Source organism: Vulpes vulpes, chromosome 4 (assembly GCF_048418805.1).
Source record: "Vulpes vulpes isolate BD-2025 chromosome 4, VulVul3, whole genome shotgun sequence".
NCBI lineage: Eukaryota > Metazoa > Chordata > Mammalia > Carnivora > Canidae > Vulpes > Vulpes vulpes.
In genome coordinates, this window is record NC_132783.1 from 47,794,591 (window position 1) to 47,814,164 (window position 19,574).

At 36.8% G+C, this 19,574-nt stretch overlaps 1 protein-coding gene across 11 annotated transcripts in view; it reads right to left on the bottom strand.

Moving 5' to 3' along the window:
* The window catches only part of BMPR1B (bone morphogenetic protein receptor type 1B), a 399,506-nt gene that overhangs the window by 111,755 nt on the left and 268,177 nt on the right, over positions 1 to 19,574 (bottom strand). The window contains exon 3 of one of the 11 annotated variants that reach the window (XM_072755607.1): positions 942 to 1,124. The exons of 9 other annotated variants lie outside the window; for them this stretch is intronic. In XM_072755607.1, the coding sequence (XP_072611708.1) occupies positions 942 to 1,014 (73 nt within the window). In that variant the 5' untranslated portion in view covers positions 1,015 to 1,124. Of the gene's footprint in view, positions 1 to 941; positions 1,125 to 19,574 lie in introns of those variants that run through there. One more of the 11 variants, XM_026015623.2, reaches the window with a different exon arrangement.

Here is a 19,574-nt window from a genome sequence, read left to right on the forward strand (position 1 = left end):
GTGCCATGGAATATATGGATTATGAAAATATGAATCCTATAAATGCCAATCAAAAGTACATGCCAATTGACAACATACACTTCCCAAATAAATAGTATTGCCAAACTAGTTCTATAAAATGCATTCTCAAGGAGATGAAGCTGAACTATAAATGCATTTCCATCTCATACATATTCCCTTTGTCACTTGGTTTAATTTTATATAGCCGCTTTCTCCTTATTCCCAACAAACAGCTCCCTCATTGCAAATCACTAAGAGTCACTTCCTAAGTTGTTTCACTATGTTATCTTTCCTCTATTTTGAACTAGTTTACCTGCTTTTACAACCACTCTTTTATTTAAAAGTTTTAAGTAACTTTTGAAAACTGCCATCCTTTAGTCAACTTGATATAGGAATCATTCTGGACAAAATGATCACTAAGCCGGCTCCTGGTTTCAAATGTGGATAAACATCTGACATATTCACAATTTATAATTATTGCTATTATAAAACTAGAGGTTTACTCAAGGCATCTGCATAAAAGTTGCAACGAACTTCAAAGTTAATTAGCTAACCTATAAAAATCTAGCAGTATTCAAATACAAATGATCAAAACAAAGTTTATTAGAATGATTCTCGTAAATTCCTCACATACAAACTGTCTCAGTATGGTGACAGCCAACTTCATATTCAAAGCTCCAAACCAGATTGGATTTAATTCATAATTACTAGAGAAAACAGAAACTTTGAATTCCTTTAAAATTATCCTCATATACTAACTAGAAAGCTTCTGACCAAATTGAAAAAGTAGTAAAATTACAGAGCAGTTGGAGGAGGGGGACTGGAACTGTTTAGCCACTGCACTTCTGCCCTGAACTTTCCCTTCTGTGATAAAAGCCACGAAACCTGACATTAACGCAGCCCCCTGTCAGCACGGTACCACGGGGCACTGATCTTCTTACCCCTCGTGTGCATAGACAGAAGAATGAGCAAGGAAATGTGAAGCTGCCAGTGTAGTTCTTCCAGCCAACCCATTGCGCAGGAGAGCAGTAAATGTGACCCGCCTGTTTCTGGCCTCTCCTTCTTTCACGGAGACTTCTCTGCTGCCACTCTTGTCAGAGCTTCCGGCAAGCCTGCCAGCGAGCCTGAGACAGGACCGTGAAAGACAAGCCTGTTACAAACTGGTTCTGTCACCACAGAGCCTTCAGCGGATCACCTCGTGGGGAGGACAACAAAGGGCGGTGAGGACCCTGCGCTGGATTATTTTCTTAAGAAAGGAGCCTGACCCAGCTGCCCACACAAGGGCCAGTACCTGCCGGAGGATTCGCTCTGCCCCGGCCACACCAGAGCCCCCCAGGTCTCTCCGGCAGCTCTGAGAGGACCGCAAAGCCACAGGCATCTGTGCATCGCTGTCATGAAGCAGCTTATTTCTTTTGTCAAGGCTTTTTTTTTTTTCTCTTGCTAAGAACGATTGTTTGAGATTGTAGAAAGAAGAAAAATGAAATGTTTTCTTTGATAAAATGCTAGAAATGTTGCAACACACTGAAGTGTCTTGTTATGACACCTTGCTCACATCACCATTTAAATACGGGAGCAAATGCCTTTGAACCAAGTCCACGGACATGAAAAGGGGACTTGTGTAAAGAGGATCTTTAATGAAACTTTCAAGGTGAAGTATTTCAGTTAAGCTACTCATTAATCAACTGATTTTAAATGACTAGTTTGAAATTTCTTATGTAGAAAAAGAACCTTGAGCCCAACCATCTCATTAACATAAGTTATTAAATGTTTTAAGACTTTTTTAAAACATTTTATTTTTTATTTTTTTTCTAAAGATTTTATTTATTTATTCATGAGAGACACACACACACACACACAGAGGCAGAGACACAGGCAGAGGGAGAAGCAGGCTCTATGCAGGGATCCCGATGTGGGACGCGATCCCAGGTCTCCAGGATCATGCCCTGGGCTGAAGGTGGCGCTAAACCACTGAGCCACCCGGGCTGCCCTATGTTTTAAGATTCTAACTGTAATTGTGCCTCAACATAAACCATGAAAAAGCTTGTAAGATTCCACTTTCAATGATATTGAATGACCTTCTTTTAAGACTAAAGAACTTTTTTGAGGGCTATTTGTTTTCTTTGACTCTGGGAAATGTCAATACTAAAAGAACAGCAAGAAATATAAATGAATTGACGGTATGTATAGAAACTACAATGCCACCATAGATACAAACAGAAGTAGTTATTAAATCCATCAGTCATGATAAAGGATTTATGTTTATGAAAACAGAGACCTATTTCAATGCTTATATCTCAGATACCATCAGAATGTATTTACTTGATATTTTAAGAATTCTTTTCTTGGAAAAAAATCTCTGCCATCATCTCATTTTTAAGAGAGACCCCCACCCCTCTACAAACACCAGCACCTCCCAGCACTGCCCTACTAGGTGCCATTCAAATCTACTCTCTAGTTAGGAATACCAACAATTTACTTTTTTATGAATTTACAAATACTATACTATCAACCCAATACCCTCAATTCACATTTTCATGAAATAAAAGTATTTTTTAACCATGTATGAAATTCTGGAATATATTCAACTTAAGAAACAAACATTTTGCATTTCACAGAAGCCATAAAACTTGTCAGAAAACTGTAAGTCGGGGGTGGCATCACTTCAGTATCATTTATCCACATCCCTTTGAGCTAAGAAGGGAGACTGAGGCGTATTAAAATGAACAATAGTGATCAGGAGCAAGGGTCATATGTGGGAAAAGACGACAAAAAAAAAATCAAGCAACTGAATCTCTTGTTCAAACCTTCTATATTCGGCTCAGAGCCACATCACAACATGGTTCCACTGCCAATTTGGAACCCAGCCTTGAGCTTTGGGAGGAGTGAATGGCTGAAATGTGGGACAGCTCCCACTGCTCGCATTTCCCCAATATGAGCATCCATAAATGGCTCAAAGCCCAAAGAGAGAGCTGGTGCTCTCTCCCTAGAATCCTAATTCAGTTCAAAGCAATTCATATCAGCAACCATTTCTAATTTTATACTATGGGCTCTCTGAAATAAATGTACTCAAGACATTTACCATGCCACAGAAAAAGCAGTATCTATAACAGAGAACTGTGAAAAATGTAACGTTTTAAGATGAAGTGTCCTCAAATGGAATAAAGACGGAAAATCACAGTAAGGGATGGATTAGACTGAGCCAAAAACTGAAGGGAGAGCTGGACACTGAAATAAGAATTGAATTTATACAGCAATCGAGGAGATGGAAAGGAAGAAATTATACGAGCAAGGATTAGAGGAAGGATTAAATATTTCATTTGTGTAATAGCATGAGAAGAAAAATCTGACTGGAGCAGACAGCTCCTATTAGTAAATGGCTGGAGAGAAACCTAGACAGAGTGGAACCAGACTGTGCAGGACTCAGAACATAGATTACAGAGTTTAGACTGTATATTACATAAATAACTAAAGGCTTCTGAACACTGACTGGCTCGATAAATTTAAAAAAAAATCTAGAATTTCAGCATATAGGATGAGTCTCTGAACCTGAACTTCTAATTAGGTAAGGAGAAGCGAAAATTAGGAGCATGATGGGGGAGGTGCCTACTTAGTCAAACTTATTGGTAATACAGATTTCTTTCATTTATAATACTAAGAAATTCAAAATGTATCCCTATGAACTCCCTCTACTTTGCCTTTTATTGTTTAATATATGCTGGGTGCCAACCATGAAAGAGATGCTCTATAAAATGCATTTAAGTTCTAGACAATGAGGCTCAAAAGATGTAACAAAACTCTCATAATGTAGATCAGAAATCTGGCTTAGCAAAACAATCTAGCTTTGCATATGACTTAACCCACTCACCATAGAGTACACACCTACGGAGGCTTCCAAGAAAGCTCTAAGAGAATATTAACAGAAAGGTGACAAATTTGAAAATACACACATGAGAAAAGGGCAAGGAAAGAGAAGAGGAGGACTACAGCAAGTACTGTCCATATGAGTAGGATGTGCACTGCTACCTGTCAACTAGAATTCTTCAACAGACCCACTCATTCTAGATTTATGGAGCCTATGCTGTGAAGGAGAGAGCCAAGTTGTGCTATCTGTACAACTTTGGACAAATGGTGTAGACTTTGTTCTACACTTCGATCACTACCTAAGATTGTTATATAGATTAGACAAGTAATTGAGTATTAATTACTGAATATGGTGCCCAGAGCATAGGCAGATATCAGAAAATGGTCAATTTCCAAAAATCTCCCAATAATCACTCCCCACCCCGACAAAAAATTTCCTTGTTAAAAAAAAAATTCCCTTGTTAACAATAACGCTCTTTAATGTAACATTTGTCAAATTGTTCCTATCACATGTGGTCAGGAAAACGAAGATACAAAATGTGTCTTATGTTAAATAGGGTTTCAAAAATTCAAATTACACCTGTAAAGGGAAATTTTTAACCAGTTTACTTTTATTTAATTCACTGAATATTCATCTAATTGAAGCAGGGGTATAAGACATTACTGTTTGAACTATTTCAATTTGAGAACTTATTTTCCCATAGAAACTCCCCAAATCTACTAATTGTACGTATATGCGAAGTTTCTAAGCTGAATTGGGGAAACTGTATCTAGTAAATGGGATAGGAGAACATTTTTTAAGAGACAGTCTCTGCCTTCAGAACACAACTGATTCTGTTAGCTGAGGACAAATATACAATTAAATAAAGACAATGCAGGACAGCCACTGCCTGGAAAACGGCAGGAAACACAGAAAGTACAGTGGACAGAGATGTCTTCTGACTGCGGGTGGTGGCTGGACTTGCAGGGGAGAGGCATGGCAACTAGGTCTTCAAAGATAAGCAGGAATTCACTGGGTGAAAGGAGGGCAAAGGGATCGTAAGCAAAAGAACAGAGAGCACAGAGACTCACGAGTAAGGCAAAGAACGGTGTTTGCTGAGAACGTGGGAACCTGGCTGTGCCTGGAGAACAGAGACATCAGGCTGGAAAAGTAGATGGGAGAAGGTGGGAAAGACCTCATGTCTCATAATGGGATTCTGTGGGAAGCCCTGCCTTCATTTCTCGAGGAGGTATTTGCACAGCTGATCTTCCATTATACGAATGGACTACAGCAACTTCTCCAGCTGATTACATTTCAAAAGAAACCAGTAAAGTTTTCAATGCTATGATGATAAGGACAGTCCTCCCTATCTAAGATATCTAACAATATCCTTATAATTTTTGATGAGAACAATTAAGCGAGTGTTATTTTCTTTATGGTTTCAATATCCCTGCTAAGACTGTTTGGAGCAACACTTAATTAAACTTCCGCTCAAACACACAGGCACACAGAGACAACAGTTACTCCCTCCTTCCTTTTGCAAGCTATAGTATGGTCCCTACCATTCTATGGAGTTTTGCCCTAAAATATTTGTTTTAAACTTTCATACTAGTTGTACCAAATTGAGAAAAGTGCACTCCGAGTTGCACTGGCTAATTCACCCTCTGACTCTGATTTTCAGCTATACACTTAAACAATGACATAAAAAGTTACTCCATTATGGGGGAAAACACGAACAATAGAACTCGCGTGTACAAAAATGTTTCCCCTGACTTTGGAGTTTGCAAAGACCACAACTTCGGCTGCTTTCAGGCTGCCTCCCACCCTCCCACCCCAGTCTCATTTGCAGCCTTCCACATCACTGGTCATTAACAACCCGAAGCTCCCTTCAGCTGCACAGTGAAAGAGCAGCACATCATTACAAATAAACAATCCCTTCCTCCCTCCAACAAGTGACACATTATTCTGAGCACGTCTCCTCTCCGCTTTCATTGCTCTGCCAAGGTTCCCCGTGAGTGGGAAGGGGTAAAAAGAGAGAAAAAGAATATCCCACAACTTGTCGAAAGCATGTAGAGGATGATTTGTGTTCTTACTTACGGGATATGACTGTCACTGTTGATCTGCTTTCAGGCCTAGATTACATGTGATAAGGGCTGACCTGCTTTAAGTATTCACACATTATGCACTCACAGAGAGTAGGCAGGACACAAAAGTCCTTCAGATGTTCTGGACATCAATCAAGTGCACAGCATGAAGCCTGCCAAACTTTTCTTCCATTTACTCAGGGAGAGGAAGGGGAGTCTGAGACAGACTTAATAAAGTTTAAAGCTATGCTACAGCATATTTGGGGAGACCATTGTTATTTAAAGGGTGCTGTTGGAAAAAAAATTCTCTATAGTTACCACTAGCAACAAAAAAATTCACACACAAATATAAAGGGACAGCTCCAGCTTTAAAATGTCAAGACTTTTACGATAAACCAACCAGGTCATGACAGCGCTTAGCTGATTGCTATTTTTTTTTTTTAAATCATGTTCATTAAGGATATATCTCAAAAACTAAAACTATAATTTTTTTAGAGCAGCCATACATAAAAGGTACCTTTTTTGAGGTTTTGAGGCATTTATAAAAATAGTAAAGGACACACACTTGTTATGAAATACTCTGAACACACCACAATATAATTTAAGCACTAATAACACAAACCATTTTCCACCTAATACAAATATTGTCATTATTAATAGGCTGGAGCCTTAATATTGTGTGATAGACATGACAATATCTTCTGATACAGGCTTTCAATGTTGGTCTTTTACCAGTGCTAGTCCCCACAACTCATTAATGGGATTTCAGATGGCTTTTGAAAAATAACAAATGTGTCCCAAACTGTATTCTCCTAAAACACTGTAACACTGTGTACTCAGAGAGTATGATTTGATCATCAGCACAACCAAACCCATCAAAGCAAAATGCTTCATGGAATTTTATAATAGGATGATACCTTAAAATCTATGACAATATCATTCACTTGATAATTGCAGAGTTCTTTTTAAAAGCTCATGTCAGACCATGAATATAGCCAGGCTATGCACAGCCTGGATACAAACTAAGAAGACTAGATACAAAAAGCAATGAACATTAAAGAATAGGAAGAGAACTAAAGGCAATTTGCATGATTAAACTACCAATGAAAATTAACTCAGCGAATCAGTAAGTTCTACAATTAAAATAAAAACAAAATAACACAAACCTCCAGACCACTCCAGCACTCCTAAACCCCATACAGACAGAATTCTATCCAGTGTATTATCTGGTTTCAGTATTACTCAACTAAAGGCTAATAAGATCGAACTTGTACCGTATTTGGTAATATGGAGCCAGGTGGTACATAAAATGTGAGATTATTCTTTACATTAATCACTATAGAGTAATCCATCACCTGATCAATACGATTATCTCAGACCAGAAACTAAACCTGAACGGGAGAAAAAAATGTCTTAGCGGGGGTTGGCAAGCAAGGACTCAAGGAAGACTAACAGAATTATTTCTAGATAAGAATATAAAATGATGATAATGTTGATCCCTACCACTTGGCAAGTTTTTACTCTTTGTTAGGTACTATGCAATGTACCTAATATATATAAATTTATTTTTTAATTTTTATTTATTTATGATAGTCACACACACACACAGAGAGAGAGAGAGAGAGAGAGACATAGGCAGAGGGAGAAGCAGGCTCCATACACCGGGAGTCCAATGTGGGATTCGATACCGGGTCTCCAGGATCGCGCCCTGGGCCAAAGGCAGGCGCTAAACCGCTGCGCCACCCAGGGATCCCTGTACCTAATATATATTACCTCATTTATCCTCACTACCTACCTGTATGGTCAGTGATATCACTCCTGTTTACAGATGGAAATACTGCATGTGCCTGAAGCAACAAGGTCTGGAACTGGTTAAGGCTTGATAGGATGAGACACACCAATACTTCACTAGTCAGGGACCCATGGTTTTGCTCTGCAAGAAATAACTAGGGCAGAAATAGTTCACTTAGTAGATGGAGGCCTCAGAGACTCTGGGGGCTGATGAAATTTGTTCAAGGAACATAACAGCTAGAAATTCTGAAGGTTGGAGCAGAAGAGGGGTCAGATAGCTTGAGTTCTAAACCTACTGATTCAGAGGAGGGGACACCAGACACTCTGGAAGCCACAGCAATGTACTCATAGGTCAGTGGTTTCAGATCCAATGAGAGATGGACTTCTCCTTTAGAGCATTTGTTAGGAACAATGATAATCATAAGTAAAAGAGATATATTATCATTAATTTAGATTAGCGTCTTGCAGACATTCTTTTTAACTCACCCAGCAGCCCTTCAATGCATATATTATCGAGCATATTTTACAAGCCAAGCAACTAAGGTGAGTGAGGTGCCCTGGAATTAGGGAAGGAGGTTTTCTTTTCCATGAGCAGGCCTGTGCCTTGGGAGTTACAGGGTGGCAACTCTGCAGCCTCAGAAAATGTGGATAAGCAAAGTCACCAGAACCACGTGAACCACGTGATGTGGTCCTCCCCTCATCAGATGAGTCTGAGTTTGTTTTCACTAAAGATGTTTTCTATACACTGTGAGAAGGCAGTTCGAAAAGATCTACTTTGCCCCACTTGCAAGCAACTACATGAGAAAGGGGTTTTGGGGGACACCTGGGTGGCTCAGCAGTTGAGTGTCTGCCTTCAGCTCAGGGCATAATCCTGGGTCCAGGGATCCAGTCCCGTATTGGGTTCCCTGCAGGGAGCCTGCTTCTGGCTCTGCCTATGTCTCTGCCTCTTCTGTGTGTCTCTCATGAACAAATAAATATTAAAAAAAGGGGGTTTTGTTTTTCATTTAAATAATGACAGATATACCCTAGTCTTGTAAGTATTGTATTGGGCCCAGAACTCCTCAGAATTAAAGTTACACACAATGAAAATCATGAACCACTGAAGCTACTAACCTGACTCACCTAAAGCTCTATTTCAAAGATATTTAAAGGATGTTTTCTTCTTTATCAAACTAGTGCTAAAGCATCCCTGAGCAGAAAATCAAAACCTCTAGTACCTACTTGAATTTCATGCTAGCCATTATAAAAACCTGAACACAGTTTTATATCAAAATCAATTTCTTGAAGAGGATTACCATTATTCTTACTTCATCCTAGAGTCAATTGTACTAAATTCATCCAAATCCAACTTGAAATGATATTAATAGGTAAATGAAAAATAAATTTTAAACAAATTATAGTATCAATAAAATTTTATTTTTCTCCCATGTTTCCTTATAACTCCATCTGAATATACTTTAGAAATAAGGAAGGTGTGCATTAATATACACATAAAAGAAATATAAAAGGAGCTAAAGTATAGTTCCTATTTAAACACTTGAATAGCCTATGCTTAAGTGGGCAAACCATATGAAGACAGCTCTTAGAAAATCCATTTTCCTAAGTCAATCAGAGAAAGAAAATTATCACACAGTCTCATATGTGGTTATAAGAAACAGTGCAGAGGCTCATAGAGGAAGGCAAGGAAAACTGAATGGGAAGAAATCAGAGAGGGAGACAAACCATAAGAGACTCTTAACCATAGGAAACAAACTGAGGGTTGCTGGAGGGGAGGTGGGTGGGAGATGGGGTAACAGGGTGACCGGCATTAAGGAGGACACCTGATGTGATGAGCACTGGGTGTTATATGCACCGATGAATCACAGAACCCTATGTCTGAAACTAATCATGTACTATATAGTTGGCTAATTGAATTTAAATTTTAAAAAATGCATTTCACACTCTTTGGAGAATACAGTAACTATATACAGGAGGAATCAAACAAGAAAAAGTTTTGTTTTGTTTAAAGATTTTATTTATTTATTCATGAGAGACACACAGGCAGAAACACAGGCAGAGGGGGAAGCAGGCTCTTTGCAGGGAGCCCGATGTGGGACTCGATCCCAGGTCTCCAGGATCACACCCTGAGCTCAAGGCAGACATTCAACCGTGTGTCCCAAGAAAAAGTTTTGTAAAATAGAAGAAAAGGCATTCATAACAGAGAAGTTTTGTTTTGATTTAGTGTATTCTAGCTTTTCCATTAGAGAACCTCAATAATAATGCTGCCAGTATATGACTTCTGAGTAGACTTAGCTCTTAGTTTTTTAAAAAATTGATGCTAGAAGAAACACAGAGATTACAGAAAGCCAATTTTTTATTTAAAGTGATATTTAAACTCTATGTGCTTGCAAAGTATTTTTAATTAAATAAAAAATAATCCCGTGATTTTCAGTTCAGATTCATGAGATGTTAGACCTTTTCCTTTCTTCTACCAGCCAGAAGTCAACTGTGTATTTTGAAATACTTTCTTAATGACAGATGGTTGATACCAAAAAGATGCCTAAAACATACTGTGTTTATATATGTGTGTGTGTGTATATATTTCCCTTATCTTCCTTCACCTGTCTCCAGATATAAAGCACAGCTGCTTAATGTTTTAAATTTTTTTATGAGAAGCAACAGTTTTTGATAATCTCACAAAGGACTTTTCTAGCAGACTCTACACATGCAGGGTTTTCACAAGACAAAGGATTGGTTTTAACATTCAAACAACTAGTTTGCAAAAATAAATAAAAAATGAAACTCCATGTATGGACTTTACTTAATCAGAAAATGTCACAGTATAGTGAAATCAGACTTTATTCTTACTGAAACCCTTTCTTTTGGTGCTTTAACTAGAGCCTTACCTGAGCTAAATCAGAGGATACTGAATGCGACTGGCACAACAGAAGATGCTTAAACTATGGAAGTAAAGAAGATGAGCTGTAGTGATCATATTAGATAAAACCAGTGACGTATTCATATACAATTATGAAACTGTAATACTCTTCTAGTCTAATATATAAGCCTTAGTTACTTTGGCATTCTTTTATTTGATCATCTTGCTGTATAGATCTATTCTTATAGTCATCCCTCTTTGTGGTTATGTCTATTACTACCAAATACCCACCTGAAAAGTGAAAAATTTAAGCAAGCAGTGAGTTATCTTAAGGATTATGCCAAACGAAACATTCAAATTCAACCTTAACCAAAATTACAAAACTTACATTTATCAAGATGATTTAAAGCCCGTTAAGATGACCAATTGGATTTAAATAGTCACCATAATTTCTACCCTGAGGTCTCCTGAGAAAGTTTACAGTGGAAGCACTTCAAAGTCCTCAATACATCTCATTAGCACCTTTATTAAAGGATGTGTTAAAAAAAAAAGGAAGTTCAGAAGAAGTACTCTTTCAGAAACACTTGTTTAAAAAAGATTTTCAATTTTTTTTATTAAAATGATATGTATATCATCAGAAATTGACAACAAATGTTTAGTTCACTCTAGGAATTTAGGCAAAAAAAAAGAAAACCCTATAAAATTATTCATCATAGTTTACCTTCTTTTCCTTCAATAAAGAATCCCGCCTTACTTTATATTAGTTATAGGGCATCATCCCTTTGTCTGGGTTTTGACATTATCTCTTTCTGAAATTGTTTAAATAGAAATAGCCTATGCAAAGTAAGCTTGAAGTTTTTCTGAATTGTATACGAAGCTGTAGATTACCTCATGCCAGTAATCTACAGAAAATACCAAAGAGCTATCAATCCTAGAGTACATGCTTTACCATGTCTCTCTAATTCCTTATGGTAGTTTACAAGGTCCTATATTAGAGCTAGCTTCCAATGATCTCATTGGGTTGTTTTCCTACTGTTCTCTCGGTTCCTCATCCTGTTCCTCAAACACACCATACATGTTCCTGCCAGAGCTTTGTAGCTCCTGTTCCTCTGCCTAAACATTCTTCCCTTAGATATCTACTTAGCTTCCTCCAGCATTTTCTTCAAGACTTTCTCAAATCTCAGCTCAGTGAAGCCTCGCCTGCTGCTAGGCTGCTAGGTAAATATACCAGTACAAGCACCCAAATTCCTACCTGGCCTTACTAGACCTCTATTTCCCACCATTCTGAGATTCTTCTTGCAAAGATCAACTAATCCAGTCAATCTTCTTACTTTGCTTTACCCTTTTTTTTCAAACCCCACAGCATTTATCACCTTCTAATCACTATATAATGTACTTATTTGCTATGTTTATTGTTAACTATCTGATACCTCTCACACTCCTCTGGAACATAAAGATCCCAAGGACACTGATCTCTGTCCATTCTGTTCACTTATGTACTCCAAGCACTTAAAACACTTACTATGTAGTAGGTGCTCAATAAATCTTTTTTTGTAAAGTAGTTCCTTTGACAAGTCCTATCTTTCTTTTCCTAAAGTAACTGACCTTGATACCACCAATTATTATAATTCCATTCCAATTATATTTTCCTTGTAAATCTCTGTTCTCTGAATTCTACCCCCAGCATTCTAATGAAATTCTTCTTTCAAAGGTCAACAAATGCAAAGAATTTTTCTGTCTTCACTCATTGTATTCCTAAGCAACGCTGAGCACTGCAACCACTTCCATTCTTAAAAGCTTCATTCAGTTAGAAGGAAACTGAACAAACACAATTTACTAGACACTCATCAGAAGTTTTTCCTCTAGTTTTCATGATAAAGGCCTATCCATCCAAGTTTCTTCCTCTTGTGTTACACAAATATAGATGATCAGGATTCTTTCCCAATGATCTCTTCTTCAAACATGTCCCCTTATAATGTCAGGGCCTTAGCTAATATCACTGACTACCAGGCTAAATCTTTTTCTGAATCTCTACCCCATATTTCCAATTGCTATTGCTTGTCTAAATATTACAATTCTCTCACAGCAGTCCAAATTTACCTTTCTCAGATCTGTGAATATTGCAATATTTTGCAGCCACCTGTAGATTACCATTTTCCACTTGATGCAGAATTCTACAAAACGGAAGCTAAAACAAGTCAGTCACCCTTTCGGCCAGTTCTAGTGGCAACACTCATATCCAGGGCTGATGGGAACAGTTTAAGTAAGTGTCTACAATCAGATGTGGTGACAATGGTGATAATGTAACCCTTATTACAAGATAAATTTTGAGGTGGAATTCTAAGTATTATTTTAGGCTGTGCCTCTTCCAGACCTGGTTCCCGTATCCTCCTGGAGAGTCTATGAACTAGCAAAGACCCTCTTAATAACTGTGTTTTCTGTGTAAATTAATCATGGTTGGTTTCTGTTGCTTTCAAAGGAGAAATTTGGATGACTATATCCAGCAAGACCCAACTGGTCCTCTCTGAAGAAGTAACTGTTTTCTCATCTAAATGTCCACAGCATTTTATCAGTATTACTTCTAATACATTTATCCCTTTACTCTGTATTATAATTATTTATGCATGCTGTCTTCCTCACTACATGTTTTATTTCCTGGGGGTGAAGTGCCTGTCATTTATCTTTGTCCATGCTTTTAACATTTGCCTCCTTGTCTGTTTCAGATACTTTTCAAAAACAAACAAAACATTGTATGTGTGTTCTTTCTGGCTGAGGGAGCTACTCTAAATTCCTCCTTTTGTACTCAATCTGACAAGGTTCCACCACTCTATTCCTAGAATGGCCTCCATGACTCATTTATTTAGAAGATTCTGCAAGAGATGCATGGGTGGCTCAGTCAGTTAAGCATCTGCCTTTGGCTCACGTCATGATCTCGGGATATTGGGATAGAGCCCCCCATCGGGCTCTCTGCTCAGCGTGAAGTCTGTTTCTCCTGTACCCTCTGCCTCTTCCTCCTACTTATGCTCTCTCTTGTGCATGCTCTAATAAATAAATAAAATCTTTTAAAAAGATTCCCCAGGATTTTTGTAGGTCATTCCCTCATTCTTATGCACTAAAGGCCTCCCTTTTTGCTTTGCTCCAGCAGTGCACACAGAACACCAACAAGGTTGCCAAGACCATTCAATGGAAAAAAAGATAGTCTTTTCAACAAATGGTCTTGGGAAAACTGGATATTCACATGCAAAAACAAAAAACAAAAAACAAAAACCAAAAACCAAAAAACAAACACACACGCACACACACACACACACACAAAATGACGCTTACCTTACAACATACACAATGGATGTTAACTCAAAATGGATCAAAAACCTAAATGTAACAGTTAAAATGAACTAAAACTATGAAACTCTTACCAAAAACAAAATAAAACAAAACAAACAAAAAAAAAAAAACTTTCGGGAAAAGCTTCATGTCATTGCATTTTGTAATAATTTCTTGGATATGACATCAAAAGCACAGACAATTTTATAAAAAGGAGATAAACTGGACTACATCAAAAGTTAAAACCTCTGTTCAAAGGACTCAATCAATAACATTTCAATCTATGAAATGGTAGAAAATATGCAAATCATATATCTTATAAGGGATTATCCAGAATATATAAAGAATGACTTCAACTCAACAACTACAAAAATAAGAGGCAACCCAATTAAGAAATAGACAAAGGATGTGAACAGACATTTCTTCCAAGAAGATATATATAAAAGACCAATAAGCACATGAAAAGATGCTCAAAATCATTTATCTCTAGGAAAATGCAAATCAAAACAATGAGATACCATCACACACCCAAGAGAATGGCTATTATCAAAATAATAAGTATTGGCAAGGTTGTGGAGAAACAGAAATCTGTATGTACCATTGGTGGGAATGTAAAATGATACAGCTGCTATGAAAAACAATAGGAAAGCTCCTCAAAAAATTAAAAACAGAGTTACTACATAATCCAGCAATTCTATTTCCTAGTATATATTCAAATGAATTGAAAGCAGAGTTTTGAAAAAACATTTATATATATATATATATATATATATATATATATATATATACCCATGTGCATAGCAACATTATTCACAATAACCAAAAGCTGAAAGCAACTCAAATATTCTTCAACAGATGAATGGATAAACAAAATGTGGTAACATACAATGAAATATTATTCAGCATTAAAAAAGGAAATTCTGAAAAAAAAAACAAAAAAAAAGGAAATTCTGATAAATACTAAAAATGGATGAATCTTTTTTTTTTTAAGATTTTATTAATTTATTCATGAGATACACAGAGAGGGGGTGGGGTGGGGGCAGAGACACAGGGAGAGGGAGAAGCAGGCTCCATGCAGGGAGCCCGACATGGGACTTGATCCCAGGTCTCCAGGATCAGGCCCTGGGCTGAAGGCGGTGCTAAACCACTGAGCCATGTGGGCTGCCCAACATGGTTGAATCTTAAAGACATTATGCTAAGTGAAATAAGACAGTAACAAAAAGATAAATATTGTTATGACATTCCTGTGTTGGAGCCATTAACTCCCAAAGATACTTAGTTTTAGATGAGGTCATAAAAGTGTGGCCTCCATAATGGGATTATTGTCCTTAAAAGAAGAGGAAGAGAGACCTGGGGTAGCTCTTATGTTCTCTTTCTCCTCTGCCATGCAAGGACACAAGAAGGCAAGCTGTCTACCAGTTAGAAAGAGGGTCCTCACCAGAAACCAAATCTTCTGGCACCTGGATCTTGGACTTTTCTGGTCTCATGAACTCTGAGAAATAAATGACCATTGTTTAAACCACTCAGTCTATTGTATTGTGACAGCTGTCTCAGCAGACTAAAAATGTCAAGTTTGCAAACATAGGGAGTTCTAGAGATTGGTTGGCCAACAATGTGAATGTACTTAAAACTACTGAACTGTAGCACTTTAAAATGATTGAAATAGTTATGTTGTATTTTCTCACAATTAAAATTTCATTTAAGAATTTTGTTTTGTGGGATCCCTGGGTGGCGCAGTGGTTTAGCGCCTGCCTTTGGCCCAGGGCGCGATCCTGGAGACCCGGGATCGAATCCCACGTCAGGCTCCCGGTGCATGGAGCCTGCTTCTCCCTCTGCCTGTGTCTCTGCCTCTCTCTCTCTCTCTCTCTCTCTCTCTCTCTCTCTCTCTCTCTCTGTGACTATCATAAATAAATAAAAATTTAAAAAAAAAAGAATTTTGTTTTGCTTTAAAACAAACAAACAAAATCTTTGTCCAACCCAGGCTTCAAGGATACTATATCCCAGCGTGGGGGAACCAGAGTTTGTTTCTTATTTCTACCCTATTCCCATCCTCTGCATGGCTGTCATGTGATTAGCTGCTTAAAATCCTGTAACTGCTGTATAGTATTTTCTGGGTACAACCCAAGCACTTGGGAACAGAAGCATCTTCCCTTTTTTCTAATTTCATCTCTTGCCACCAATCTCCAAGTACTCTATGCTCCAGTCATAACTCTCTATTTCAAATTACAACCCTGTCTAATATGCCATCTTTTCCTCAGCTCTCTTCAATTCAGTTCAACAAAATCTCACTGAACAAGCACCATGCACTGAGCACTATGAGACAGGATATTTTAAGAAAATGCTTCTATTCTCAAGAACATTAAAGTCTAGGGGAAGGATACTCATAAAGAGATCATTACAATTATTGTGATAAATACTTTAACACTAACTCATAGTTACATATTCATAAATAGGTATCTGCCTACTTCTTGAAGTTTGCTTCTTAAATTTCCTTCATATATTCAACAGTTTTCAAATCAATGCACAATGCTTGAATGCTTGAACATTTTTAACTTCATATGAATGAATATGTTCATTTTTTAATTAATATTTGGTCTATCAATGGATTTCCTAAAGTAGAAATAATGGATATCTAGTATCTTTTTACATAAAAACACATAATTTTAGAAGCACAGATTTACTACCAAACCACCAAAAAAATTTAAAAATTCTTAAAACTTAGAATTATGATTAGTTTCCTTGAGAGTACAGATAACATTCTTATAGTAGAGGGGGAAAAACTGCAGGTACAGTTTTTAATAGTCCATTTAGCATTTTAAAACTTAGGTAATTGTGCCTCTTTTACGGTTTCATAATTAAAGTTTCTCCTGCCATTTGGAGTAAACACAATTCCAGCCATGGGAGACAAGAATGACCAGTTCAAGTTCAAGGGTTCACTGCACATGAATATCCATAAATGCCCCTTGACAGTCTTGGTAGTATAATGAACCTTGCAATTACTCAGCAGGCCATCACCACAATACATGAACATAATGCTTCCAACATCAAATGACAAAACATTATACAAATAATACCAACCAACTGTTACAGTTCACATAGGGCTTTTGGAAATGAATTAAATTGCAACAGTTCCTCCTAAATCTTTATAAGTTTGCAGGGAGTTTTGCTTCATTGAGCTATGTTTATGGCAAATAACTAATAGAAAAGGTGTTGGCATTATATACAATTGGGAGATGCCAATTAGCAAAACCCTCCTTCAAAATGACACCAGTTAATTCCAGCATGAGCTCTCAGAGTGAAATAGCCTTTCTCTTAAACAAACGCTAGTGCCTCATTGTCTTTGGGAATGTCTCCAATCATCCTATATATAACCTCCTGGGGTAGATGCTTCTGGTCCTGCCTTCCTGTTGCCTCTGTGCTGAAGAAATGATCTTAAATTAGTTCATTTGAATAACAGTGTGCCTTCCTTTACTCTGGTGGTTCTCCAACGGTGCAAAGTTTATTTCTGTAGGACAATCTTTGACACAGTAGAAAGTACCATCAGTTAAAAAGTAATACACAGATAAATGATCATTAGTTATTAGTAACCCAAATAAAAAGTATAGAACCTATCAGACAATATACATGTAAATGCACATAAAAGCAAGCATCTCATTACCAATTTAATTATCTGAGTGGTCTGGGGATTAAAGTACAAAACAAAGTGCAAATATGTATATTCTACTTACGACAATTATTTTAACTCCTGTTTCCCCCAATACATAAAACTGACAACTGCTGATGTGCAACACACACTGGAATATAGATCATAAGTAAGTTCATGATTTTTAGTTTGGCAAATAGCTACACTGTGCTATTTTCATCACAAAGGGTTTATTGTTACTCTGGACATCTTCAGAATAGGCTTGCCATGATGGTTCAGCATTTATCATCCAGTTCAAAAGGAAATATGAATAATAAAGCAAGCTGGATTTCCCCCTTCAGAATCACATACTGAGGAAAGAGCAGGTAGGATTTAGTTATGAGAAATTTTGTTTTCTTCACCTCCACGTTTCAGTCAGATAACTTCAGATTAGTGATTTAGCACTTTGGATTCTAATAAATTAATTCATGAATCAATTAGTATTTCTACTTCTCACAAATAAGTATTTCTTTCTATCATGTTTTATAAACAAAACAAGCTAATCTTCTGACCCTAAAAGAGAACTCTTCCTTTTTTAATTGGCCACAGAGAAAGAAGCAATAACCTGGACTATGGACAGTTCTAAAAATTTAGTTAAGAAAAATCTGACTTCTGTATTTTTTTAAAAAGTACAGACTTTTATATGTACAACTATAGCACACTTTACCAGATTTTAGACAAACAAGATTCAGAATAATCCAGATAATTACCATTTTTCTCTAAAATAATACAGACATTATGGGAAAAACTCCTACTGTTATCTAATAATCACATGAACAGTAAAGGAAAATTTTGTCAGGAAAATGAAAAACACTAATAACAGAACTGAGAACATAAGATATAAAATATGGAATAAGAAATGGTAAGAAATGATGCTGAAAGTGTACAAAGTCAGTATGGACACTAAGTTATTTTATCACTTTATATAAAGGTATAGCTTCACAATTGTGTTCTATACCTTTCTGTTATACTAGGACTGTTCCTAATATTATAATTTAGGTCTGAATTCTTGATTAAGATTACAGAATCAAATAGATTATATATGTGACAAAAGTGTTATGAATTAAAAGGTTCACATATCAACCTCCATGCAATATGTAGTTATGTTCTATAAAATGAGCTAAGGTGTATCATACATGACTATATAAGGCACATAGAAATGCAATCATAAATCCACGCTAGTTATAATAAAAACTAAACAAATGTTTAACAATTATATCTGCTATCTTAACATAGGTTAAGACTATATTAAGTCTTTCAAATTCATAGCACATATTTGAACCATGTTTACTTTCTCTTGATAAACCACGGTAAACAGAGATATTAAAAAACCATTCCAGTGACCTGAGACTTTGATTACAGTTCTACAACAGATATGCAAAAAATTATTCCTAATGAAGATAGTGTTTCTGAACATCACTTTAAAATTAAAAAAAAAAAAACCACTCTGAAATTCATCCCATTAACCTCCTCCTCACCTTCTGATTAAGTATATTTGAACTGACTGAAGAAACAACTTCTGGAACCAATTCATGTGCAAAATGCTGAGTGTATTAAAATAATTCACATTTCCACGAAAGTGAACAAATGAATCAATGAATGAAAGCAAGCCAGCCAGTTAGACAAGCCATTAACCATTTCTACTCTTCACAAAAAAATATTTTCAGTTCACAAATAATTAAGCCTTTCTTCCTTTTTCTCTCAGGTCTCACATCCAATTCATTATAAAAAGACCTGAAAGTGCTATATCTAAAATAGATCCCATATTGAACCACTTTCACACTACCACTGCAAAAACTCTAGACCAAATTGCTATTACGTTTCTTGTAGAAAATTGTGGAACGGTTTTCTCTTTAATTCATTGATTCTCCTATGTCCTGTAGCAAACTGAGTTCTCTAATGGGCAACCAAAGTGGCATCCCCTAGATGGGTACTACACATGTGATTATAAATCACATTATTACTTCTCCGATTAAAATCTTCAATTATAAACAA